This window comes from Capra hircus, chromosome 20, assembly GCF_001704415.2.
Source record: "Capra hircus breed San Clemente chromosome 20, ASM170441v1, whole genome shotgun sequence".
In the NCBI taxonomy this organism is placed as follows: domain Eukaryota; kingdom Metazoa; phylum Chordata; class Mammalia; order Artiodactyla; family Bovidae; genus Capra; species Capra hircus.
This window is the reverse complement of record NC_030827.1, coordinates 2945890-2973100: the sequence shown is the minus strand read 5'-3', so window position 1 is coordinate 2973100 and position 27211 is coordinate 2945890. Positions and strand designations below refer to the sequence as shown.

Here is a 27211-nt window from a genome sequence, read left to right as displayed (position 1 = left end):
CTAATTCCTACGAAATGGGGTTGAGGAGATGCTTCTTTGTAAATGATCTAGAAAGCATTTCCCAGATCGTATTTTGTAAAACCTAACTAAGTATTCTCCATAGAAAAGGGCTCTATGTTTTAGTAACTCTGATAAATGCCGAGGATTGTTTAAGACAAGGCCTTTATAAAACTTTTAATATGCTAATGTGCATTATAAATTTCTAGGAGAGAAATATATAGTACATGAGTTTTTCCAAATTTCTAAATTTATATGGCAAAAATCCTTTGAAGTGCTATTAACTTGTTAAGTTCTATTACCAAGAGACTTGTGATCTGCAGAAAACATCTTAGAAAGTACTCCTTTAAATTTTATCTGTAATCTCTTTCAGTTAACATTTTGTAACTCTAAAAAAGCTGTGTGCTATCTCAATTGAAGTAGAAAATGAGAGTCATACTGTTGTTATAGTTGTCATCATCACAGCAGTTACTATTTACTGGGCACTATGTATTAGGCACCATGCACTTTCATTTAATCTCAAAACTTTCCTAAGAGGTAAGTACTACTATCATTTTCTAGATGAAGAAAGAATGACTTAAAATTTATGTATTCAACAAAAATCACAAGAATATTATGAGACAGGACTGGGAATTAAATCCAAACTATGTGATTCTAGAAGCAGAAAAGAGTGTGACTTCTGACCTAATCTTGCTACAGTATCTGAAGAACATTTCTTAAAATTAATGAGCCCATAGATCACCAACAATATAATACATATAAAATGCCAAGAAGAGGGAAGAGCCACAACATTTGAAAGAACTATGTTCAAGCCATTAATTCAGACTGTAGTTTTCTTCTTTTAAAAAAATAAGTATATTAAGAGAAATTTTATTTAAAAATAACTTTATCTTTAAAAATATATCCTTTAAGAAAAATGTTCACTTTAGCATTAATTATAATATTAAAAGAAAGGCTGAAAATAGGAATAAGATTAGGAATACTTATAGTTTATTACATATGTACCTTGTATAAAAAGTATACATTTTAGTTCTTAGGAGAGGAGAAAGCAGGTCCTATTGACTTACACACTCCCCTAGATTATTTTAGCACAATGTGTAACAGATAATGGACTAGCGGTCATTTTCCCCTTACCCTTCTTTAGAGCTTGGGTTAAAATAAAAGCAAGAAAAGAGTACATATTTAGGATGAAAGGGGCTGGGATGGGGATGAGTCACATAGGTCCTTATGAAGATAAAAAAATTAGCATCTGTCTTCAAGCAAAGAAGTCTGAGTGGTTCTCAAACTTCAGTGAATGTCAGAATCACCCAAAGAAACTTTAACAACAAAGATTGCTGGAGTCCACCCCCAGAGCACCACATTCAGTAGGTCAGGCACAGAAAGACCCCCAAATTTGCATTTCCAGCAGGTTTTCAGGTAGACTATTGCTTTTGATTTGAGGTCTCAGTTTGAGACCACTGCTTAATTCCCTATTTTTAACCTCTGAAATCCTTTCCTCTCCTGATGAACATAAAAATCTTACCTCCTTTCTTCCATTCTGACATTCTTTCTCACTCTCTTAAACCCTGCATGAAAACAAAGCCATCTATTTTCCTTCTCATCACAATCACACTTGAATTTGTGTGTGTGTGTGTTAGTTTGAAAGCAGGTAAGCAGGCGAAAAGGAGCCTGCTGGACTCCAATCCATGGGGTTGCAAACAGTCAGACACAACTGAGCAAGTGGAAGGTAGTACTGTCATTTTTCATGCAATATGGTGGTATATACAATGCTTCACAGTTTACAACTTACTTTCACATATAGTCACTTAGTGACCGTTCATAATTCTAACATATAGGCTGACAGTTCTTAGGTTTTAAGGTAGTACTAGAATCCATATCTTGATCAACTGTAAAATGCTCCTCTTGCTCTTTTCTCTTGTGGTGATCCATTCTTTTATTCCTATTTGAATTATTTATCTGATTTTTTTTAACAAAAGAGACAACATAATTGATACTGGCATAACATACTGATATAATTCATTACCCAAAAAACCAATAAACAGTATTTTTTCATTTTACTTACAATGAAAACAAAATTGGAATTTAGCATCACAGACCTAGTTAATGGTCAGTATACTGAATGACTACGACCCAAGAAGAGGAAACGCAAGCGGGAGGAGGAAACACAAATCCAACACAAGTATCAAAAGCAAGAAGATAGAAAGTAGAGATTTTTGAACAAATTATAGATTTGATTTAGGCCAGAAGTCACACTTTTGTCTCCTTCTAGAGGGTTTCAGAATCAGACCGCTTAGTTTTAGTTCCCAGTTCTGCCCAGCGTTAGGAAAAAAAACATGAACTTAGATTATCTGCCAATATTATAATGACTATAACAATTTGCCCCAAAGCCAAACTATTTCCAAATTCTCCACACATACAAAACCAATCTGTGATAAATCAGTCGAATTCCAAAAAAAGATCAGAAATTATATATTCTAAAGACTTGATTACATTTAATTCTTTCAAGGAGAATTTTCCCATTACATAGATTTATAGAGATAATTCTTTAAAAATTGAGCCCTCTCTTCTTATATATAACAATAGACATTTTTTCTTTCCAGTATCTGCACTGTATTAAATTCTATCCAAATTCTTCTCACGTACCCTACTTCATCCTCGGGATTAGGTGAGGAAACTGATAGGTAGGAAAGCTAATGTGTTTTTCAAGGGTAGTATGAGGGGCACAGATCAGGCTCAAGGTCTGTTTGACTAAAGGTCTAAGCTGCTTCCCACTACAACACTGCATCTTTATTCTAAATAGAGAAATCCGTTCTCAACTGGATTGTTTGATAGTTACCTATTTTGGGTAAGAAAACAAATCATAAGCCAAGTTTCTAAAATACATTTAGCTCTATTTCTCTAACACTGACTACCAGAAATACTGACTACCTTATAATTTCTAATTGAGTTGCTTTTTAAAAATTCAAAATAAATAATCATCTTTATCTTATTACAACATGTGACAGAGGACGTATATAGTTCTCATTATGATGCTTTCTTAAACTCTAACTGCTAAACTTAAATGAGAGGCATTTGGTACAATGTGAAAAATATTCAGTTCAATTAAAAGTAATTGATGCATAGTGAAATAATTCTTCCCAAAGCTGCTGTAAAATCTTCAAAAAAATAAAGCTACTTAATAATTTTCATCTCCTACAGGCTAGAGAGAAGCATTATTGCATATTAAAAATTGGAGTGTAGTTTTCCCAGCGGTAAAAGAAAGTTATTAAAACAACCTATTTATTGTTGATATAACTATCCATTTGTGCCACACAAAAAGTAACAAATTTCAGTACATTAAAAGAAAAGCTAATTAAGGTATAATTAGTATTTTCGGTATTTTGATAATTAGGGGTTAGTTGGCTATTCCTTTTCAAATTTCTATTTGATGCAGCCCGACAATGCCTTTAATGAGCAACTAACGCTATTGAATCCCTCATGGCAGAGGAGTTTAGTGACCACTACTACATTACTTTCATTTATCACTGCCTCTTTACCTATAAATTAATCTAGCCCTGTAGCTATGTTGATCTACTTTATATCAATTTCTTCATCCATATCAGCTGAATATGTATGGCATTAACCTCATTTGCTAGTTGAGAAAAGCAGAATTAAAATGAGATCTAATTTCTTGTGCACAGCACAATTTCAAAACTGCCTGCTAATTTCCACCACCTGTCAGTGTGAAGAGCCTTTACTTTCTTGTAATTAAATAAAACAGTATATTTTTTTAGCAGCTCTGAAAAATGCTAATCTTTCAAAAGTGTTCAGTGATCATTAATCATGAGGACAGTAAAGGAGCCTTATTCAGAGTGCTCATTTATCCTTTGTTTAAGCTAAAAAAAATTTTTTTGGCCTTTCCACAGAAAGAAAAAATAAATGTACCAGATGAAATATAAACATTAACTCTTATAATCCATGCTTCTGACATTTCTATTTCTCTGTTTTACTGCCACCTGGTAGTAAGAGGCTTAACATTACATAGCTTGGAGACAGCTAATTTGACAGAATTAAGCAGGAATATAAGCACACATATTCTCTAAAATTAGTAGGAATCTAGTAAATGCACACTCCATCCATCTATATATAGTAGAAACTAAATTTATATGACTTAGAATATATAGAGAGAATAATTTTTGACAACACATTTAAACAAATTCATCCAATAAATTGCCTATAATGCTCTGCATTAAATTGTTGCCTAAAACTATCATTTGAAAAAAGACAGTGTCATTCAGACATAGACAAGCATATTTAAGCATGTTCAACTGAACTTTACAAGATTACCCAAATATATATAATACAGCCAGTAGGAAAAATCTGAAACTATTAAAAAAAAACTTCCTGTTATTTAAATATTAACAGACAGCCATTTTATTATATTTCTTCTATCTTTTCTAATATTTATTTTTCATTGTTTTACATCATTTTAATCACAATATACATGTATAAATTAATAAACAGCCTGCAATTCTGGCTTATCATTCATGTATGTTTTTCCATAAGCCTTCCTTCTAAATTTTCCATCCTGTTTATCATATAAGAACATGAATCAGCAGAAAACAATGTATTTGAGGAAGAAAAATATAAACCACACGTGAATATATTATTAAAAGGCTTAACCACTTAATATTAGGCTCATTCTCAGGCTAAACATACCTATTCTTCAAATACTAACATGTCTTCAAAATACCTTCTCAGATTTATGCTACCAAGAAACCATAACATGTCAGTAAATAAATGATTATGATTAAGAAGTTACTATAAAGAACTTAAAAAAATTATTAAATGATCAAAAATAATTCACAGTATTCCTCATTTAAATTTGTAGAAAACATCTGACAATATAGAATCACCGTCTTAAGCCATATTTATTTAGAAACTTGTAGCTGAGTTTTTTTAATCATTCCAGTTATCAAGTCATTATATAAAAAGTGCTAAGCAAGATGTGGGATGGATGATTTACAAATATTACACAGCTTCAGGATTTATGCATCAGGAATAGGATGGATCCCCTGTCATTCGAATTCCCTTTAAGCAAGCTGCTGCTGCTGCTAAGTCGCTTCAGTCATGTCCGACTCTGTGCGACCCCATAGACGGCAGCCCACCAGGCTCCCCCGTCCCTGGGACTCTCCAGGCAAGAACACTGGAGTGGGTTGCCATTTCCTTCTCCAATGCATGAAAGTGAAAAGTGAAAGTGAAGTCGCTCAGTCATGTCCGACTCTTCGCGACCCCATGGACTGTAGCCCACCAGGCTCCTCTGTCCATGGGATTTTCCAGGCAAGAGTACTGGGGTGGGGTGCCATTGTCTTCTCTGTTTAAGCAAGCTACCTGAAGCAATTATCAACAAAAGAAAAGAAGATACTTTCTGGAATGAAGAGGAGATTCCCATTGATAAGTACTTTGACACTAAATAATAAAGAACATAACCAACTTCAGCAGTATCATCACAGGCGAATACCTCTCTGATGTGACTCCGGTAGACTGGCACGCCTCACCTTTTGATCTGTAGGGAAAGATCATCTCACGTATGATTTCCACAAGACCCAATGCCTACTTAGACAAACTGAAGACCAACTGGGGGGACGAGGAGTTTTGAGTTGCAAAATTTAAAAACTAAAATGTCTTTAAACCGAGTGTTCTTTAGTGCTGAAAACTCTTCAAAGATACATCTTAATCACATCCACATATTTCATTTGTTATTTTTATCACAACAATTTCTTAGAATCACTAGAAGAATTTCAAACATCAAAAGATGAGAGGATAAATGTATCTGAGGCAGAAAAATCAACACCAAAAGAAAGTATTACCTTCTGCCTTACTTGTAAAAAATTAATGAGAACAGCCACAATAATCCAATTCATAATGCAAATGCACATGGAATCGCACTTTGTGCATTTTGTCCACAAATGTTAAATTCTATAAATGCTTCAGAATTTATAACCATTTAAAATAAATGGAAAAAGTAAAGATTTAAGATACTCTGTGTGTAACCACATACTTTTAATAAGTTTTTACAAATAATCATTATCTTTGTATTACAGGATGTTGCATAATATCCAGCATAAGGAAGACAATAAAGATTTATGGAATGTAAAAAGAATTACATGATTACATATGTCAAATAACGGTATATTTGACAGGTATGAAAAATAATACATGGCGTGCTAAGTTGCTTGTCATGTCTGACTCTTTGCGACCCCATGGACTGTAGCCCGCCAGGCGCTTCTGTCCATGGGATTCTCCAGGCAAGAATACTGGAGTGGGTTGCCATTTCCTCCTCCAGGGGATCTTCCTGACCCACCGACTGAACCCACGTCTCTTAAATCTCCTGCACTGGCAGGTGGGTTTTTTACCATTAGCACCACCTGGGAAGCCTTAAAATAACACATAGGAGTCAGTATAAAAATAATAAACCAAGCCCATTATTTTTCCAACTTAAATCCTATACTTCTCCAAATTACATCATAATTTCAATTATTAACAGCTGCTAAGATTTTAACTTCAGATTTTCGTGCTGCAAACTTCCTTGTCTAGTACTTAATGCTCTTGAATCAACACTTAAATGCACTTAGGGAGGAGAGTGCCAAGTATAATTTGGCAAACCCATTTATAAAGCAAAAACATTAAAAAAATTATTAGGACGTAGGCTACTTTGCTCAACTTTCTGCTAAGCAGAGACACAGGACGTGTTTTTCAATAGTTAATAAATATTATCATGTAAGTTGAATTAAGTAGGAATGGATGTAGAGAAACCATATACTTTTTTAAAGTATCCATCTGAATTCTGATATATATGTATTAGATGTACATGACAATCAAAAGAACAAATCCGTGAGCAATAAAACAATCCAGTGGTATAAGCATTAACTATGACTGTAAGTACTAACCATTATCCAAGAAGGAAAATGTAGCTAGCTCTAAAAACACTCTATCACAAGGACAAATTATGATATATTTGTACAGGAAATGTGAAAGTAGCTCAAAATGAAAGTTCAAAAACTTTTTTAAAAGTCTTTTAAAACACTTAACAGAAAAAAAAGTCCCTTAAGTCAGTGATCATTATTCTCTAACATTCAAACTTCAAAAGACAATCTTAACTTTTGAAGGTACTTTCTCTCCCCTATAACCTGCATGATGATATATACCTGTTACACTAGAGAATACTTTTTAATGTTAAATGCCTACTGTCTAAATGTTTTAAAGCTGCTTCTTATTTTTCCCCAAAGTGAAAATTCTATATACAAAACAGTTTTCTGTGATGTCTTAAATACCTTTCCTTAAAACTGTGTTGGTTAAATATAAACATAAACACTGTTTTACAAAAAACTGAAAAATATATCCAAGTTACCTGGAAAAGCAGCAAGTACATTATTTCAACACTGGATTACACTTACAGTAGTCAACTTAAGTTACTATTACGATGTGTTTTTCTGTTTCATTATTCAAGTGCTTTCCTACTCAATTTACCCTTAGCTGTTAGTAACATTCTACACAGAAGGATCTAACAATTGTAGAGAGAGAATGCCATCTGCTGCTTCATGTGGTACTCAACAGGAAAAAAGCTTTGATAACAGGTAGAGCAATTACAAAAAATAATTTCAAAATCCAAAAAGAAAGATAATACCTGAAAGTTGAAATGTTCTTATTTCTATTTTAGATAACTTGAAAATACATCAATAGGCACTTACTGTCTTAGTGCAAATTCCAAGTTATTCCATAGAATTACAAGGAGACAGTGTGCTTATATATCACAATGATTATAAAAAAGGCTTTTACTCAGGTATGGAGAGTGAGAGGATCAAAAGAAGAAGTTCACTTGCCTGGCTTTAATGAAGTTATTTCCCATTTATGAATTACTACAATATCTTATCTATGAACATATGACTTATAAACAAAGTGATCACATAAATTATCTAAACAGGGACCCTTTGGGGAATGAAAGGTGGATCAATTAACTATCAGTTATGCCAGTGCAGCAAGTGTGAGCGTTTCTCAGATGGCAACAGTGGTAAAGAATCTGCTTGCTAATGTAGTGAGACATAAGAGAGGGGTTCAATACCTGGGTCGGGAAGATCCCCTCGAGAAGGGCATGGCAACTCACTCCAGTATTCTTGCCTGGAGAATTCCACGGACAGAGGAGCCTGGCAGGCCACACTCCATAGGGTCGCAAAGAGTCAGACACAACTAAAGCAACTTAGCACACACACAAAGTGTGAACTGGGACAATCCTAGGCAAACCCAAATGTATGGTCACCTATTCACAAATTACTATGCTGCCCTCACTCCCTTTAGCTTCGTAACAATGCCCTGAGAACCTTCCTGAGAGCAATTTGAATTTTTTTAGTGAACAGCTAATTCAGGAGGATGAAGGCAAAAAAGGGAGATGGAGGTAGAAATAACAAGAAAGTGTATTCCAGACCATATAACGCCTCAGTCTAAGTAACTACCTCAAACAGCCTGATTTTTCACTTACTTCACTTTGTTATACTACTAGAAACTCTTTAGTACTAATAAATATCTTCTTTAGAAACAGCAAATCCTTTCAAGGATAATTCACCCATACAATTAATTGAGATTCTTCCCTCTTGACACCTAGCAGATGCCAAATATCTGGGGAAAAAGCAAATTTGTGAGGCGTGTGCTTGTTTGTTCCTGTGTGCGTGTATGTTACTGCGTGTAGTGTGGTGATGGAGAAAAGAGAGACACAGATCATTTTGGAGAAGAAAATCCCTCTGGTGGTGACTGACTGCATAGGATGTCAAAACTGGGAGTAAAAAAAGGGGGAAAAAACCTCTTTAAGTCTAACTTGCCAATTTGAACATTTAAATCCAAAGAAAGGGAACTTGTTCCCTCCTCAATTTCTGGTGTCTTAGTTTAGGAGGCCAGAATTCAGGAACTTTCTATTAAAAATAGAGCTTATCAGTGTCATTGGTTAAATAATAATTCTTTGTAGATCTATTTTTAAAGGAAAATACATTTCAAGATTAAATGACCACATTTTAACTAACATTCTGAATTCAACTTTTGGTGCAATTTTGTAACCAACAAAAGTAAAATTGATGTTTATGGGTAGGGATGGCTTGAATAAATTGTTGTTCAGTCACTAAGTCATGTTTGACTCTCTGTAACCTCATGAACTACAGCATGCCAAGCTTCCCTGCCCTTCACTATCTCATGGAGTTTGCTCAAACTCGTATCTATTGAATCAGTGATGCCATACAACCGTCTCATCCTCTGTCGTCCCCTTCTCTTCCTGCCCTCAATCTTTCCCAGCATCAGGGTCTTTTCCAGTGAGTTGGCTCTTTGCATCACGTGGCCAAAATATTGAAGCTTCAGCCTCACCATCAGTCCCTCCAATGAATATTCAGGGTTCATTTCCTTTAGGATTGACTGCTTTCATCTCCTTGCTGTCTACAGGGCTCTCAAGAGTCTTCTCCAGCACCACAGTTTGAGAGCATCAATTCTTCGGCACTTAGCCTTCTTTATGGTCCAACTCTCAATCCATACAAGACTACTGGAAAAACAACAGCTTTGACTATATGGACCGTTGTCAGCAAAGTGATGTCTTCTCTTTTTAAAACACTGTCTAGGTTTGTCATGGTTTTCTTCCAAGGAGCGTCTCTTACTTTCATAGATACAATCACTGTCCATAGTGATTCTGGAGCCCAAGAAAATAAAAGACTGCTTCCACGTCTTCTCCCCTCTATCTGCAGTGAAGTGATGGGACCAGATGCCATGATCATAGTTTTCTGAATGTTGAGTTTTAAGCCAGTTTTTTCATTCTCTCATTCACCCTTATCAAGAGGCTCTCTAGTTACTCTTCACTATCTGCACATCTGAGGATGCTGATATTTCTGCTGGCAATCTTGACTCCAGCTTGTGCTTCATCCAGCCCAGCATTTCGCATAATGTACTGTGCATATAAGTTAAACAAGCAGGGTGAGAGTATACAGCCTTGTCATACTTCTTTCCCAGTTTGGAAGCAGTCCACTGTTCCACATCTGGTTTTAACTGATGATTCTTGATCGCATACCGATTTCTCAGGAGGCAGGTAAGGAGGTCTGGTATTCCCATCTCTTTTAAGAACTTTCCACAGTTTGTTGTGATCCACACAGTCAAAGGCTTTACGTAGACAATGAAGCAGAAGTGGGTGTTTTTTTGAATTGCCTTGCAACCCACTCCAGTACTCTTGCCTGGAGAATCCCATGGAGGGAGGAGCCTGGTAGGCTACAGTCCATGGGGTCACAGAGTCGCACACGACTGAGCGACTTGACTTGACTTCACTTCACTTCTTCTATGATCCGATGGATTTTGGCAGTTTGATCTTTGGTTCCTCTGCCTATTCTAAACCCAGTTTGTACATGTGGAAGTTCTCGGTTCATGTACTGCTGAAACCTAGCTTGAAAGATTTTGAGCATAATCTTACTAGTATGCAAAATGAGCACAATGTACAGTAGTTTGAACATTCTTTGGCACTGTTCTTCTTTGGGATAGGAATGAAAACTGACATTTTCCAGCCCTGTGGCCACTGCTGAGTTTTCCAAATTTGCTGACATATTGAGTGTGGCTCTTTAACAGCATCAGCTTTTAGGACTTTAAATAAATAGCTCAAATGGAATTCCATCATCTCAACTAGCTTTGTTTGCAGTAATGCCTCCTAAGGTCCCCTTGACTTCACACTCTAGAATGTCTGATCTAGCTGAGTGACCACACCAGTCATTAAGACCTCGTTTCTATAGTTCTGTATATTCTCGCCATAGCTTCTTAATTTTTTCTGTTTCCATTAGATCTTTACCATTTCTGTCCCTTATTGTGTCCATTCTTGCATGAAATGTTCCTTTGATATCTCTAGTTTTCTTGAAGAGATCTTTTGTCTTTCCCATTTTTTTATTTTCCTCTACTTCTTTGCATTGTTCATTTAAAAAGGCCTTATCTCTCTCTCCTTACTATTCTCTGGAACTCTGCACTCAGTTATTAATATTCATTGGATAATTAAAATACACAAGTGGAAAATATTCAGCAGTACGTATGCATCATGCATAGAGGAGAATGCAGTATCAAAAGAAAGAGTTGCAAAGGTAACTGAAGTTTGACCATAGAAGAAATTTATTTTGTAAATAATGGAAAATCGTTCATTCTAAGCAGAGAAATGGCACATGAAGAAATGTATTTTGTAATGACTGGCAAAATTTAAAGACTGACAAGAGCAAGTACTATGACAATATAGAGCAACACACACCTCCTCTGCTGGGGGGGGGGGAGGAACAAATTGCTATGACACCCAGGAGGACAGCCTGACATCACCTTGTGAAGCTGAAGATAATGGGCATTCCACAACCTAGCAGCTCCACCCCTAGTACTTTTACCTTCGAGAAACTTACATATATGTGTGAGGAAACAGGTATTAAGAGTACATACTGCAATTTTTTGGTAAACATTAAAACTGGAAACACCTAACATATAATAACAGAAAAAATGAATATATAATGGTATAGTAATATATTACAGTGCTATATTTAATTATTACAGTAATATACCACAGTACTATATTTATTAATTAAAATAATTAAAACTGTATATATCATCATAGGTAAATTTCAAAAACAATGTTGAACAAAAAAGGCAAGTTATTACCTAATAATCTTCTATGAAGTTAATATTATGTTTTATTAACAAATATATAGAAATATGGGAAAGAACGAAATCATGCATGAAAGTAACACTAAGTTTAGGGTAGTGGTTATTTCTGAGCAAGAAGTGAGAAGAACAGAATCAGACCAATATGTTTTAATGTTTAATTTTGAAATATATGGATCTGAAGCAAATGTGACAAAGCATTCCTATTTGACAAAACTGGAAGATTCACTACACTATTCTGTCTTTCTACCAAAGAAAAGATTACTCTGGTGGTAGTATAGAAAATGGATTGGAAGGAGGCAAAAAGGAAACTCAGAGTAAAACCAAAAGGCTTCTGAAATCTAGTGAAAAATGACAAGCAGTAATAACAAGGATAAAAAATAAGGGGCTTGAGAAAGGAGTAGAACTGAGAGATATTTAGAAAATAAAATCAATAAGATTAGGAGACAGGACAAACATAGGAAGTAAGAGTAAAGTAGAAACTTACAAGTTCAAAGTCATTTTTCCTCAAAATAGAAAAGCAGGTAGAGAGCATTTTAGAAGACAGTTGTTTAGTAGCTAAGTTGTGCCTGACTCTTATGCGACCCCATGGACTGTAGCCCAGCAGGCTCCTCTGTTCATGAGATTCTCCAGGAAAGAGTACTGAGGTGGGTTGCCATTTCCTTCTCCAAGGGATCTACTGGACTCAGGGACTGAACCAGTGTCCCTGCTTGGCAGGCAGATTCTTTCCTACTGAATTACCTAGGACGCCCCACAGTTTAAATAAGTGTAGTTTATTCCAATTATAAACCAGTAAAGCTGTTAAGATATAAAATGGTTCTACATAAAAATCTAGATGTCCCATTTCTTTGGGAAAATCAATCAACTGTATATCAACACAGCCATCTCCCACTTTTCATGTCTTGCCAAGGTCAATCCTGCCACAGCAGCAGCAAGCACTGCAGAACAATCAAGACCATGCCTACCTGAACACTGGCTGGGTCACAGACTCAGCCAAGACTACAGAGCATCTCTCTTCTCTGCCCTGGGCTTCCTGACTGTACAGCGATGGTCACAAAGTTAACAGCCCAGGGAGGCACAGGAATCTAGGAAGCTTTCCAATTATTTGTTCTGACACTGACCTTGGTCACAGGAGTAAAGACCAAGGTCACAGGACCTTGGTCTGGAGGTCCTGAGAATTCCTGTATGCCTTTAACCCATAGAGCTACAGTCACATGAAATCTGTGTATGCCTTACAGAATCCAGTGAACCAGTGAAGTTGCTCAGTCGTGTCTGACTCTTTGCCATCCCATGGACTGTAGCCATGGAATTTTCCAGACAAGAGTAGTGGAGTGGGTTGCCATTTCCTTCTCCAGGGGATCTTTCCCGACCCAGGGATCGAACCCAGGTCTCCTGCATTGCAGGCAGATGCTTTACCATCTGAGCCACCAGGGAAGCCCCACAATAATTTGAAGGCTTTTCCACTCTATATTACACTGTTTTGATTTAAAACCCAGACTAAATGGATATTAGATAAGTAATATTTCCAGTGTATTCACTCCTGCAAAAGCAAAATACAAACTCTCTGGGTACATTTAAAACCGAACAATTTATCATAATTCCACGTGTATAAATTTAATATCATGTAATTCTTGTCTGATTCTCTTTTGTCTTATTAGATATAACCTTTGTTTTAGATATAACCTAAAACAGTTATATCTAGCTACTCCTTTTTCTCCCTAGCGGTCTCATTCAGAATTAGCTTAATTCTAAGATAATTTTATTAACGTTAATCCTGAATGAAAAAAAATCCTGAAACAGCAATAAAATATCACAGTATATTTGACAAAGAAAGTATCAAGCTACATCACTTTTTTGAAAAACAAAGAAAACTTTACCTGAACTAAAAGGATGATCTTAACAAAATCAAATAATTTTCAAACTACTATACAACTACTATTAAGAGAAAACCATAAATGAACTGAAGGTTTAGCTAAATTTTCCAAGGACAAAAAAGCTCAGTCCAATATAAAAAGCTGCTTCTAGAACTTAATCTCTCTACATTACTAATATAAACTACAAATACAAAGGAGGTAAGCATACTCTTAGGACTTACTACAGAGAAGGATTTGGGGAAGAGAAAGAAAACCCCATGAATCTTACTCAAGTGTCACAGTACTACTAAATATCTGGTTAGGTTCACATAAACGCCTTCAATAACACCTTACTGCCTTAAGATCAATTTATCCAAACATCAAGCTAAAACTTTCAACTAGCAGAGTACAAGTGTTCCCTCCACTAAGGTAGGTTAGTTGTGGCCTCTCAAAGGCTTCTTACTCTTCTTGTCCTCATCATTTATCATGTACAAATGCTGAGGAATGAGTGGAAAATATACTAGAAATCACGTAAATAAATATCAAAACAAATACCTCTCAGAACTACTAAAAGAGTAAATCTTATGTTTTAAACCTTGAAATACAATACAATAAGGCAAAATTCAGTATGGTGTTTTAGCCTTAACTATTTGATGACTAACTACATAAAAAAGATTTACTAACTGCCAATCAATCTTCAAAGACAACGGTAAATCTAAGCATAAGACAAGCAATCTCACATTGCCTTTAATAACAATTAATCGTCTTCAATTGATCAATTAATTTTTTATGTCAAAACTGCTCAAATATATCATTGAGCTTAAAGGTGTTACATGTGAATATCTTTTCTTCAATAATACTAGTTTTAATCTCTATTAAAAACCTACCTTTGAGGTTCTTTGAAGTTGATCACCAACATATGTTTTACGAAACTGATCCAAGAACCACAGAATTGCAAGTTCTATTTTCTCATTAGAACACTGAGGCAATCCGGTATCCATTAAAGATATAAGCTGAAAAACTCTTTTCATGAAGGAAAAAAAAGGCTTCAGTAAAAATTCTTAGAGAAATAATATTAAAACATTTATCAACAATTTTATATAATATAAAAATTAAAAAAATACAAATGCTTATAAGGAAAATATTTCAAAAATCATCTGAAATCCTACACTAAGAGATAACACAATCTGGTCAAATTCCTTCTATCCTTTTTTCCTAACACATACATATACATGCCTAGAAACCTACATGGACATAACAATCATTAATTTACTAAATTTTATATATAAATATATCTGATATACATATAAATATATAACATCTATATGGTAAATACCTAGCATTATATATCATATAAACATAGATGTCAACTTAAATATGTATAAAAACATATATATTTATAAAACATTTTAGTAAAAGAGAGTGATACTGAATGTGTAATTTTGTATTTTTTCACTACAACATTTTCATCAAACCATATATTTTGACTCACATGGCTCAAAGTACCAAAAAAATAAAATAAAATAAAGAGGTACACCCATCAAGCTATATCACTTTCTTAATGAGTAATAAAAATTTTATCTGAAATAAATTACAAGATGATCTTAACAAAATCAAACATTTTTAATATAAGTATGCAATTATATCAAAAGTCATAAATGAACTAAAGGCCAAGTTAAATTTCCTAAAGAAAAACTTACTAGAATGAAAAGCTTAGCCTAGGATTTTCCCCCACCCTTCCCCCTCAAAAAAAAAAAAACCCTTCTATTATCTATTTTCATTAAAATTTTCCAAAGAATGGCTGCCAAATGGCTGGTGCTAACAAAATTAGCATACCATAATAAAATTTTTAAGAGACAGAAATAGAAGTTCAGGAGGAAATAGTACCTACTTTTTTTCTCACTGTACAAAGGCAAGTGGATCCAGCCCTAACCCGTCCACTTCCATCCATGTGTGCACACAAGAACATACACATACACGCTGTCGACAGCTTGTGTCATTTCAGAGACTTTGAATGTATGCACAGGCAAATATGACTGACTATTCTCCTTCCAACTCTGTACACATATGAGGCATACTATACATTACACTGTTACACCTAGCTTTCTTCATTGACCTTGCAGACTTTTCATGTCAGATATAAAGACCTTCCTTGTTCTCTTTTTACAGCTGTTTAACATTCCATTATATGCCCACGTGTGCTCAGTCACTAAGTCGTGTCTGACTCTTTAGTGACCCCATAGGCTGTAGCCTGCCAGGCTCCTCTGTCCATGGGATTTTCCAGGCGAATACTGGAGTGTGCTGCAACTAACCATATTATTCCCGACATTCCCCTACTGGTGGGCACTAAGGCTGCTTACGGTATTTTGCTGTCACAAAAACGCTGCAATTCACAATCTCTAACACATCATTCCACACATTTACAGTTATAATATAAACCTTACAGAAAAAGTCAACTTATTGGCTTAAAGAGTATGATTTATAATTCTGATAGCTATTCCACTGAAGTTGCCTTCCAATGAAACTGAAATAACTTATACTCCCATCACCAGTAAGAGAGTGTCTTTACACATAGATAATTCAGAGTGATACTAAACTTTAGAACTTACTGGAATCTGAAAAAATGGTATCTCTAATATTTATTATTTTTTAATCTCATAACAACTAATGTTCTGCATACCAGGAGACCTCCTTGTGTCCATCATCTGTGGTCCTCCTTCAATCCCTTTTATTCCTTAAGGTTTCACTAAGGTGTCTTTTATTAACAATTCATTATAATTTTTAATTACTAAAAGATTACATGCAGAAAACTTATAAAACTCTAGCCATCAATCACCTTGTTTCCTTTCAACTAATAAATGAAAAACCTACTGTTCAGACAACTCTTATGGATTTTGCGTAAGAACAACGTCTTACCCAAATCTGAGGTCTTTTCATATTTCATCTTTTTATATATACTGCTATGATACACCAATAACCTCAGATATGCAGATGACACCACCCTTATGGCAGAAACTGAAGAGGAACTAAAAAGCCTCTTGATGAAAGTGAAAGAGGAGAGTGAAAAGTTGGCTTAAAGCTTAACATTCAAAAACGAAGATCATGGCATCTGGTCCCATCACTTCATGGGAAATAGATGGGGAAACAGTGGAAACAGTGTCAGACTTTATTTTTTTGGGCTCCAAAATCACTGCAGATGGTGACTGCAGCCATGAAATTAAAAGACGCTTACTCCTTGGAAGAAAAGTTATGACCAACCTAGATAGTATATTCAAAAGCAGAGACATTACTTTGCCGACTGAGGTCCGTCTAGTCGTCTAGTCAAGGCTATGGTTTTTCCTGTGGTCATGTATGGATGTGAGAGTTGGACTGTGAAGAAGGCTGAGTGCCAAAGAATTGATGCTTTTGAACTGTGGTGTTGGAGAAGACTCTTGAGAGTCCCTTGGACTGCAAAGAGATCCAACCAGTCCATTCTGAAGGAGATCAGCCCTGGGATTTCTTTGGAAGGAATGATGCTAAAGCTGAAACTCCAGTACTTTGGCCACCTCATGTGAAGAGTTGTACAAGATATATGTACTAAACGTCTTGCCCAATTATTTTTTTCATATTATTAATTTTCTAAAACACAGTATATAATTAAGGCTATGTCAAGTTTTAATAATCTCATTTTGAATATAAACTTATATTTCACTGAAATACAACTACTGTGCTTTTTCCTATCAGCGAAGAGTTCTCGGAAGAAAATATCTTGTTTACATCAAATGAACTTCTTTATAAATCTTGGTATTTGCTGCCAAAGTGTTATGAAATAACATTTTGGCAACCATTTTTATAGTTAAATAGCTAAATTAAGCTACTTATTTAAAAGTAACTTCACTCACTATCTTTAATGCTATTAAAATTTATGAAGGAAAGCTTAATAAAGATCAAATTTAAGAATCATATTATCAACCAGGTTTGTTTTTCTAAAGGGTATTTATTCTTTGATTTTGAAAGGAGGAACAAAGCTAGGTTTTTAAGTCTACGTATTGGTCAATGCATAGACTGCTGAAGTAGTTTTAGTTAAATAAATACAGACACCAAGCCTCATCTCTGGATTCAGGTGATTTTAAGTAACACATATCCTGCTTTTAAATTCTTTATGAGTAGGACCTCCCTTTTCCTACTCTAGTTCTTTGCTGATTCTATGCAATTGCTTGTTTACTTTTATTTCCTTTAAATAGCATACATTCCAAAAATCTGAGGAAGACATGAAACCAAAAGACAAGTTTGCTGGGGTGCCTTTACAACTCATATTAAGCTGGTGATTTGTATTTGCTTAAGAGGCAATGCTATCCCAAGCAGGAGAGCAGGAAAAAGTTCTCAGGGGGGCACATGATCCTTTTGTCAAATAAGCTTTGATAGTTCATTAATGCAGGAAGTTCAGCTGCAAGTAACTGAAATCCAAAGTAACAATTGTTTAAACAATATAGATGTTTATTTCTCTCTCAAGCAAAAGTCCAAGGCAATGCTCTAGGACTACCTGGTGCACCATGGTGTATCTAGATGCAGGTTCCCTCCATCTTGTTGTTATACTTGCCTTCACTCACCCAGTAACTTCATGGTTTAGGATGGATTCTTCAGATAAACCCATGTGCATATATGTTACACACACCACGTTTACTTACATTCAACTGCCCAGAATATAATCACTTAACCATACCCAGATGTAAGAGATTATAGGAAATCTAGTCTTTATTCAGGTGGCCAATGCCCAGCAAAACATTTCAGGTATTCTATTACTGCAGAAGAAGGAAAGAAGAGATACAAGACAACCAGCAGTCTCTGCCATAGTACTCTCCAAAGATTTGCGGCCACCCCTAACAAATGCTTAACACCAAAGTTTGTATTGTATATAGGTTAGGTTAGGTTATTGAATATTCACTTGCAGTTTAAATTTAGTGGCCTACATTTATTTTTACCTTTATCTTAAATTATCTTTGGAGCATGAAGGGAATACAAATACAAAATACATTAAATAACTTTGATTCAAGTCTATGCACACCATTCCAAGTATAAAGAAATGAATTTTTGGCTAATAAACTCTTTTATCTCTTTTCCATCCTCCTTACATCCAATTACATAAGCAGCTGTTCAGTCAATAAACACTTGAAGGCCTACTATAACGGCAGGTGTACGCTAGGAGTTCAGAAAATAACACTGAGCAAAACGTACACATTCCCAGTCCTCCAGAAATCTATAATCTATGCTGGGAAAGACAATAAAACAAATAATTAGAATAAGGAGTGACAAGCGCTGTAATAAACACTACGAAGAAATTAGCAAGAACTCCTGACATTCTTGGACGGAACAGAGCAAAGAGAGCGTTGAGAGAAAATGGCAAGTGTGTGTAGTTATCCAGACAGCGAAAAACAAAAAAGTGTGACTCATTGAAGAGCTGAAAAACAGTCCGATATGGCTATAAAGCAGTTAGTGGCAGGAGATAAGGCTAATGAGACAGGTAGGACCCTGATTATGAAGAGCCTGACAAGCCACATAAATTTTAATCCCAATAGCAATGAAAGTCATTGCAGAGTTTAAGCAAAGCACGGATATAATCAGATCTTTGTTTTTGAAAGCCAGAAAGGAAACAGTGTCCATTTCAAACTACAGCATGTCTCTAGGTAAATGATGACAGGAGTTAAAACAGCAGGGCGACAGAAGCAATTGAAACTAGCTAGGATAACTAGAAGGTAGAAGTTGATAGAATTTGATGACCATACGGACACTGGTGAGAGAAAGAAGAAAAAGTTAAGGAGAACTCCCAGGATTTAAGCCTGGGCAATTAAGTGGACAGTGATGAGACCATGGGGAAAGTCAGGGTTGGGAGCAGATGGAAGAGATGGGTTGAATTTTGGTCACTGAATTAGAGGCACATGTGGGATAAAACTTGCAAGAGAACCAGTTCGGTAAGTGTTTGGTGATCAGAGATAGGAATTACTACAGCAACACAGAATCACTGAGCCACGCGGGGGGCTCAGTTAAGGTTAAAAAAAAAAGTGTATCTTAGGAAGCTAATACACACCATGGGGTCACAAAGAGTCAGACATGACTGAGCAACTGAGCACACACACACACACACACACACACACACACACAGCGGTACCTATCTACAGCAGAGTGTAATATTTTTTATACTACTCAAGAGATTAAGAGAAAACTCTGAATTCAGGTTCTGCCACACAGAGGAGATAAAAATACAGGGGCAAACAAAGCAGATAAAGCTTATTCCTCCCCTATTCTAGTGAAATAAACAACTAAACATTAGGAGACAGTAAGTACTAAGAAGAAAAACTAGAGTAGGATAAGGATGTTGCTTTGGAAAGGTAGGTCAAAAGAGGCAGAGACATCTGGATACAGACCTGGCCGAAGTGACAAGAGTACCGTATAAAACCTGGGAGAAAGCATTCCGAGCAGAAGGCAAGCACAAAGCCCCTAAAGCGAAAACATACTAGCAGCACGCAAAGAATGCCAAGGAAGCCAGTGGGCGTGGTTGGGCTGAATGACAAAGTACAGGAAGTAAGGTCAGAGAACTAGCACGGCACACTCTGGGCCATGGCCAAGATTTTGGAATTTCTCTCATGTGGGACAGAAAAAGCCACTGGGAGTTTCTGAGTAGAGAAGAGGAAGCAACACGACCGAATGGGAACTTATCTATACCACAGCCAAGTTTGGGACAAAGAGCAAAACATAGCTAGTTGCAAAAGTCTTCAGTGAAAAATGAGGAATGAGTGGGAGGCGAATAGGTGAGAACAGCATGGAGAGGGCACAGGGTAAGACGAATCCTTAGGAAATCTCTCAAAATGTTTACATTCTGTTCACGATGGGTGAAACTGAAATAACTATTAAATTATCTTTATTTAATTAGAATTGTGTGGCATGAGCACAAATATTCTTATTTGCTAAGTCAAATTAGCATATTTTGAAATTTTAAACATGTCTTAAATGTCATTATCATGATATTGAAAGTTTTTATGAATATCAACCTTTTCCTGATAAAATAACATAAACTTTGACAAGAACTTCTGAACTTCTAATTTTGTAGTGTTTTCCCAGGAGTTACAATGGTTATCACCTAACAATAATACACAGAAGGCAAATAGTATTACAGTTCTAGTTAACTTGGAATTTCTTCATATGAAATTGGTATTTTAAATTTTTATATTAAACATAGTTCTTAATTTAAAATCTCAGTATGTTAGAACACATATTTATGTTTTTTTTATAGACAAAATATGTTAGTCCTGGTACATACCCCACCTTGAATCTGCTTGGCTTAAATACCCACCATCGCCACCACCACCTCATCTCATCCCTGGGCTCAACCACTTGCCCTGTAGCCCCAGGAAAGATGCATACAGTTCCTGAAGTTATAAATCCTCATTCAGGGGAGAGGAAAGGCCTACCATAGCTCTAGCCAGCCCCCACCTCCAACCAATAGAACCAACAGAAGCTCTGGCAGGCCCAGCATCTCCTCAAAGGGGCCAAGGAACAAACCTAAGCATAGAAAAGTTAAACACTGCAGGAGCAGATTTCAGCCACTAAAGAGTGGGCCACAGAAGCAAGTGATGAGAGAAACTGCTTGCCCTTAGTCCCCATCGCCCTGCCACCACCAAGACGGACTGTTCTGAAACATAGCTGTTCCATGTGGTCCCTGGGGAAAGCTGTAAAAGTGAGCAACCAGCTGTGGAATGCACCACCTTTTATAATTGGTTCTCATTATTTATGGCAGTTATGTGCTATAAAATTGCTGTTAAAAACTGAATTAGTAAATATTAAACCACTGCTCCTAGAGGTAATAAAGGAATAGGTTGCTGAGGAACTCTGGTCACAATATTTTCATCAGCTACTCAACACATAAGCTGTTTTATGTGTTTCTGTTTAAAGACACCTTATTTAATATATGTTTTTGATTCATTAACTTTGAGCTCACAGCTAACAGCATTAAAATTTGCTCCTGAAGAAAGTTTGTCTAGCAAATGTACTTTCTCTGTAAGGCACATTACAGCCTTCTTGTGCTTTCGGACACCAGAGAGCACCTCAGCACTATGCTGGAGGGACGTCTTAAACAGCGAGACCACTGACAGAAAGGACAAGGCGTGAAAAATACGGCACTAAATCCAAAGGCAAAAAGGACATGTTTATGGTATAAGCGCTGAAACAAGAAGACACACCATCCGTTCAACCTCCGCTGTGAAAATGTACACCGGGCAACTCAGATTTTTAGCCACTATGCACAGAACCAAGAGCGACTACAACCTGTTGTTGTTCAATCATGCTCCTTGCAACCCCATGGACTGCAGCACACCAGGCTTCCCCATCCTTCACTGTCTCTTGGGGTTTGCTCAAAATTATGTCCATTGAGTCAGTGATGCCATCCAACAATTTTATCATCTGTCACCCTCTTTTCCTCCTGCCCACACTCTTTCCCTCTGATGTAAAAACTGTGGCTAGAACACAAAATGCTGTTCCTGTCATTATCAAGCTCAAAGACCTTCACCTATTTCCACATCAAAAGCAGTACCCACTAAAGCCTAAGGTTAAGGAAGGGTTAAAACCCATCACGGAAAATTTAAAGGAACAAGGGCTATTAATTCCCTATAATAATCCTATATAATCCATGAACACTCCTATTTTGGGTATAAAGTCAAATGATAAATGGAGACTTGTTCAAGATATATGAATAATAAGTGCCTTATCCTTATACTTTACTGTCTTAAATTCCTGAATGAGCCAAATATTTTTCAGTCATTGATTTGAAGGTTGCTTTCTAGAGTTAATTAATCATCCTCTACCTATGGCTTTAAAACAATTGAGAAGACTCTTGGGCATAACAGGCTGTTGCCGTATTTGGATTCCGGGTTATGGGGAACTTGCCCAGTCTTTATATAAACTTATAACTGAGAATCAGCAGGCCCAAACTAACAAGCTGGTTTGGTCCCCACAGACTCAAAAGGCTTTTGAAGGCTCTCCAACCTGCTCTTCTGCAGGCTCCAACTTTGAGCTTGCTCACAGGATCAGAGTTTAGCTCCTTACTGAAAAAAAGGCTAAGGCCACATGCCTTAAGGGTAACTGCTACTATTGTTTCGCTAATGGCCTAAACCTCATAAGTTTACTAATGGGCAAAATCTTACTGTATAGACTTCTCAACACGTAAGTGGGATCTTAAACTCTAAAGTTCAGAGTGACAATGGCTCCTTCTTTAAAGCTGCTGTAACTCAAGGGGTGTCGAAAGATCTAGGAACAGAATATCACTTACACTGTTCCTGGAGACCCTAATCTTCAGAAAAGGTAGAAAAGATGAATGACATTATTAAGACACATCTGTGTAAGCTAATTCAGGAAATAAAGACAGCTGGTTTAAAGTTTAACCCATACATTTATGAGGGCTCAAACTGCCCCTCCAAAAATGGGATTATCTCCAGTTTCATCTACCTCATTAGAACTGATTCAAATGTATTTGCAGGATGCTTGGGGCTGGTGCACTGGGATGACCCGAGGGATGGTGTCGGGTGGGGGAGGTGGGAGGGGTGTTCGGGATCGGGAACACGTGTACACCCGTGGCGGATTCATGCTGATATGTGGCAAAACCAATACAATATTGCAAAGTAAAAAAAAATAATAATAACCAAAAAAAAGGGATTATCTCAATGACAGACAGTTTTTGTGCAGAGATATCATCACAGATCTTGAAGCCTTAGAACTAACTATGTGACTTAGCTCTCAGCTTTTCAACTTCCTCATCAATTGAAGGCATAACATGGTGGGTTTCTCCACTTCAAGGAAAGGACTTTCTTCAACTTTGCGAATGCCTTGACCAACAACAATTCTATGTGACGTCTCTTCTTTATCTGATGACATCTAACTATCCTAAGATGGACTGATGTAACTATGGACATAACGTAACTTTTAATTTTAATTATGATTTAACTTGGTTTGGGATTGGAATGAAAACTGACCTTTTCCAGTCCTGTGGCCACTGCTGAGTTTTCTAAATGTGCCTAGCATATTGAGTGTAGCACTTCAACAGCATCATCTTTCAGGATTTGAAATAGCTCAACTGGAATGCCATCACCTCTGCTAGCTTTGTTTGTAGTGCTTTCTAAGGCTCACTTGACTTCTTCACATTCCAGGATGTCTAGCTCTAGGTGAGTGATCACACCATCGTGATTATCTGGGTCATGAAGATCTTTTGTACAGTTCTTCTGTGTATTCTTGCCATCTCTTCTTAAAATCTTCCGCTTCTGTTAGGTCCATACCACTTCTGTCCTTTATTGAGCCCATCTTTGCATGAAATATTCCCTTGGTATCTCTAATTTTCTTGAACAGATCTCTAGTCTCTCCCGTTCTGTTCTTTTCCTCTATTTCTTTGCACTGATCTCAGAGGAAGGCTTTCTGATTTCTTGCTATTCTTTGGAACTCTGCATTCAGATGCTGATATCTTTCCTTTTCTCCTTTGCTTTTCGCTTCTCTTTTTTTCACAGCTATTTGTAAGGCCTCCCCAGACAGCCATTTTGCTTTTTTGCATTTCTTTTCCATGGAATGGCCTTGATCCCTGTCTCCTGTACAATGTCACGAACCTCAGTCCATAGTTCATCAGGCACTCTATCTATCAGATCTAGGCCCTTAAATCTATTTCTCACTTCCACTGTATAATCATAAGGAATATGATTTAGTTCATATCTGAATGGTCTAGGAGTTTTACCTACTTTCTTCAATTTAAGTCTGAATTTGGTAATAAGGAGTTCATGATCTGAGCCATAGTCAGCTCCTGGTCTTGTTTTGTTGACTGTATAGAGCTTCTCTATCTTTGGCTGCAAAGAATATAACCAATCTGATTTCGGTGTTGACCATCTGGTGATGTCCATGTGTAGACTCTTCTCTTGTATTGTTGGAAGAGGCGTTTGCTATGACCAGTGCATTTTCTTCGCAAAACTCTATTAGTCTCTGCCCTGCTTCATTCCATATTCCAAGGCCAAATTTGCCTGTCACTCCAAGTGTTTCTTGACTTCCTACTTTTGCATTCCAGTCCCCTATAATGAAAAGGACATCTTTTTTGAGTATTAGTTCTAAAAGATCTTATAGGTCTACATAGAACCGTTCAACTTCAGCTTCTTCAGCGTTACTGGTTGGGGCATAGACTTGGATTACTGTGATACTGAAAGGTTTGCCTTGGAAACGAACAGAGATCATTCCGTCGTTTTTGAGATTGCATCCAAGTACTACATTTCGGACTCTCTTGTTGACCATGATGGCTACTCCATTTCTTCTAAGGGATTCCTGCCCACAGTAGTAGATATAATGGTCATCTGAGTTAAATTTACCCATTCCAGTCCATTTTAGTTTGCTGATTGCTAGCATGTCGATGTTCACTCTTGCCATCTCTTGTTTGACCCCTTCCAATTTGCCTTGATTCATGGACCTGACATTCCAGGTTCCTATGCAATATTGCTCTTTACAGCATCTGACCTTGCTTTTATCACCAGTCACATCCACGGTATTGTTTTTGCTTTGGCTCCATCCCTTCATTCTTTCTGGAGTTATTTCTCCACGGATCTCCAGTAGCATATTGGGCACCTACTGACCTGGGCAGTTCCTTTTTCGTATCCTATCATTTTGCCTTTTCATACTGTTCATGGGGTTCTCAAGGCAAGAATACTGAAGTGGTTTGCCATTCCCTTCTCCAGTGGACCATATTCTGTCAGACCTCTCCACCATGACCCGCCTGTCTTGGGGTGCCCTCTGTTCATTTCCAAGGCAAACCATTTAATATCACAGTAATCCAAGTCTATGCCCCAACCAGTAACACTGAAGAAGCTGAAGTTGAATGGTTCTATGAAGACCTACAAGACCTTTTAGAACTAACACCCAAAAAAGATGTCCTTTTCATTATAGGGGACTGGAATGCAAAAGCAGGAAGTCAAGAAACACCTGGAGTAATGGGCAAATTTGGCCTTGGAATGTGGAATGAAGGAGGGCAAAGACTAATAAAGTTTTGCAAGGGAAATGCACTGGTCATAGCAAACACCCTCATCCAACAACACAAGAGAAGAGTCTACACATGGACATCACCAGATGGTCAACACCGAAATCAGATTGATTATATTCTTTGCAGCCAAAGATGGAGAAGCTCTATACAGTCAACAAAAACAAGACCGGGAGCTAACTGTGGCTCAGATCATGAACTCCTTATTACCAAATTCAGACTCAAATTGAAGAAAGTAGGGAAAACCACTAGACCATTCAGGTATGACCTAAATCAAATCCCTTATGATTATACAGTGGAAGTGAGAAATAGATTTAAGGGCCTAGATCTGATAGATTGAGTGCCTGATGAACTATGGACTGAGGTTTGTGACACTGTACAGGAGACATGGATCAAGACCATCCCCATAGACAAGAAATGCAAAAAAGCAAAATGGCTGTCTGGGGAGGCCTTACAAATAGCTGTGAAAAGAAGAGAAGCAAAAAGCAAAGGAGAAAAGGAAAGATATAAGCATCTGAATGCAGACTTCCAAAGAATAGCAAAAGAGATAAAAAAGCCTTCTTCAGCGATCAATGCAAAGAAATAGAGGTAAAAAACAGAATGGGAAAGACGAGAGATCTGTTCAAGAAAATTAGAGATACTAAGGGAACATTTCATGCAAAGATGGGCTCAATAAAGGACAGAAATGGTCTGGACCTAACAGAAGCAGAAGATATTAAGAAGAGGTGGCAAGAATACACCGAAGAACTGTACAAAAAAGATCTTCACGACCAAGATAATCATGATGGTGTGATCACTCTTCTAGAGCCAGACATCCTGGAATGTTAAGTCAAGTAGGCCTTAGAAAGCATCACTACGAACAAGGCTAGTGGAGGTGATGGCATTCCAGTTGAGCTATTTCAAATCCTGAAAGATGATGCTGTGAAAGTGCTGCACTCAATATGCCAGCAAACTTGGAAAACTCAGCAGTGGCCACAGGACTGGAAAAGGTCAGTTTTCATTCCAATCCCAAAGAAAGGCAATGCCAAAGAATGCTCAAACTACCACACAATTGCACTCATCCTCACACGCTAGTAAAGTAATGCTCAAAATTCTCCAAGCCAGGCTTCAGCAATACGTGAACTGTGAACTTCCAGATGTTTAAGTTGGATTTAGAAAAGGCAGAGGAATCAGAGATCAAATTGCCAACATCCACTGGATCATGGAAAAAGCAAGAGAGTTCCAGAAAAACATCTATTTCTGCTTTATTGACTATGCCAAAGCCTTTGACTGTGGATCACAATAAACTGTGGAAAATTCTGAAAGAGATGGGAATACCAGACCACCTGACCTGCCTCTTGAGAAACCTATATGCAGGTCAGGAAGCAACAGTTAGAACTGGACATGGAACAACAGACTGGTTCCAAATAGGAAAAAGAGTACATCAAGGCTGTATATAGTCACCCTGCTTATTTAACTTATATGCAGAGTACATCATGAGAGATGCTGGGCTGCAAGAAACACAAGCTGGAATCAAGATTGCCAGGAGAAATATCAATAACCTCAGATATGCAGATGACACCACCCTTATGGCAGAAAGTGAAGAGGAACTAAAAAGCCTCTTGATGCAAGTAAAAGTGGAGAGTGAAAAAGTTGGCTTAAAGCTGAACATTCAGAA

The 27211-nt window shown here is 36.9% G+C and overlaps 1 protein-coding gene across 1 annotated transcript in view; it reads right to left on the bottom strand.

The window, feature by feature from the left end:
* The window catches only part of RANBP17 (RAN binding protein 17), a 356127-nt gene that overhangs the window by 235993 nt on the left and 92923 nt on the right, over nt 1–27211 (bottom strand). Inside the window, exon 14 of the mRNA XM_018065634.1 lies at nt 14417–14552. Within this exon, the coding sequence (XP_017921123.1) occupies nt 14417–14552 (136 nt within the window). The remainder of the gene's footprint in view (nt 1–14416; nt 14553–27211) is intronic.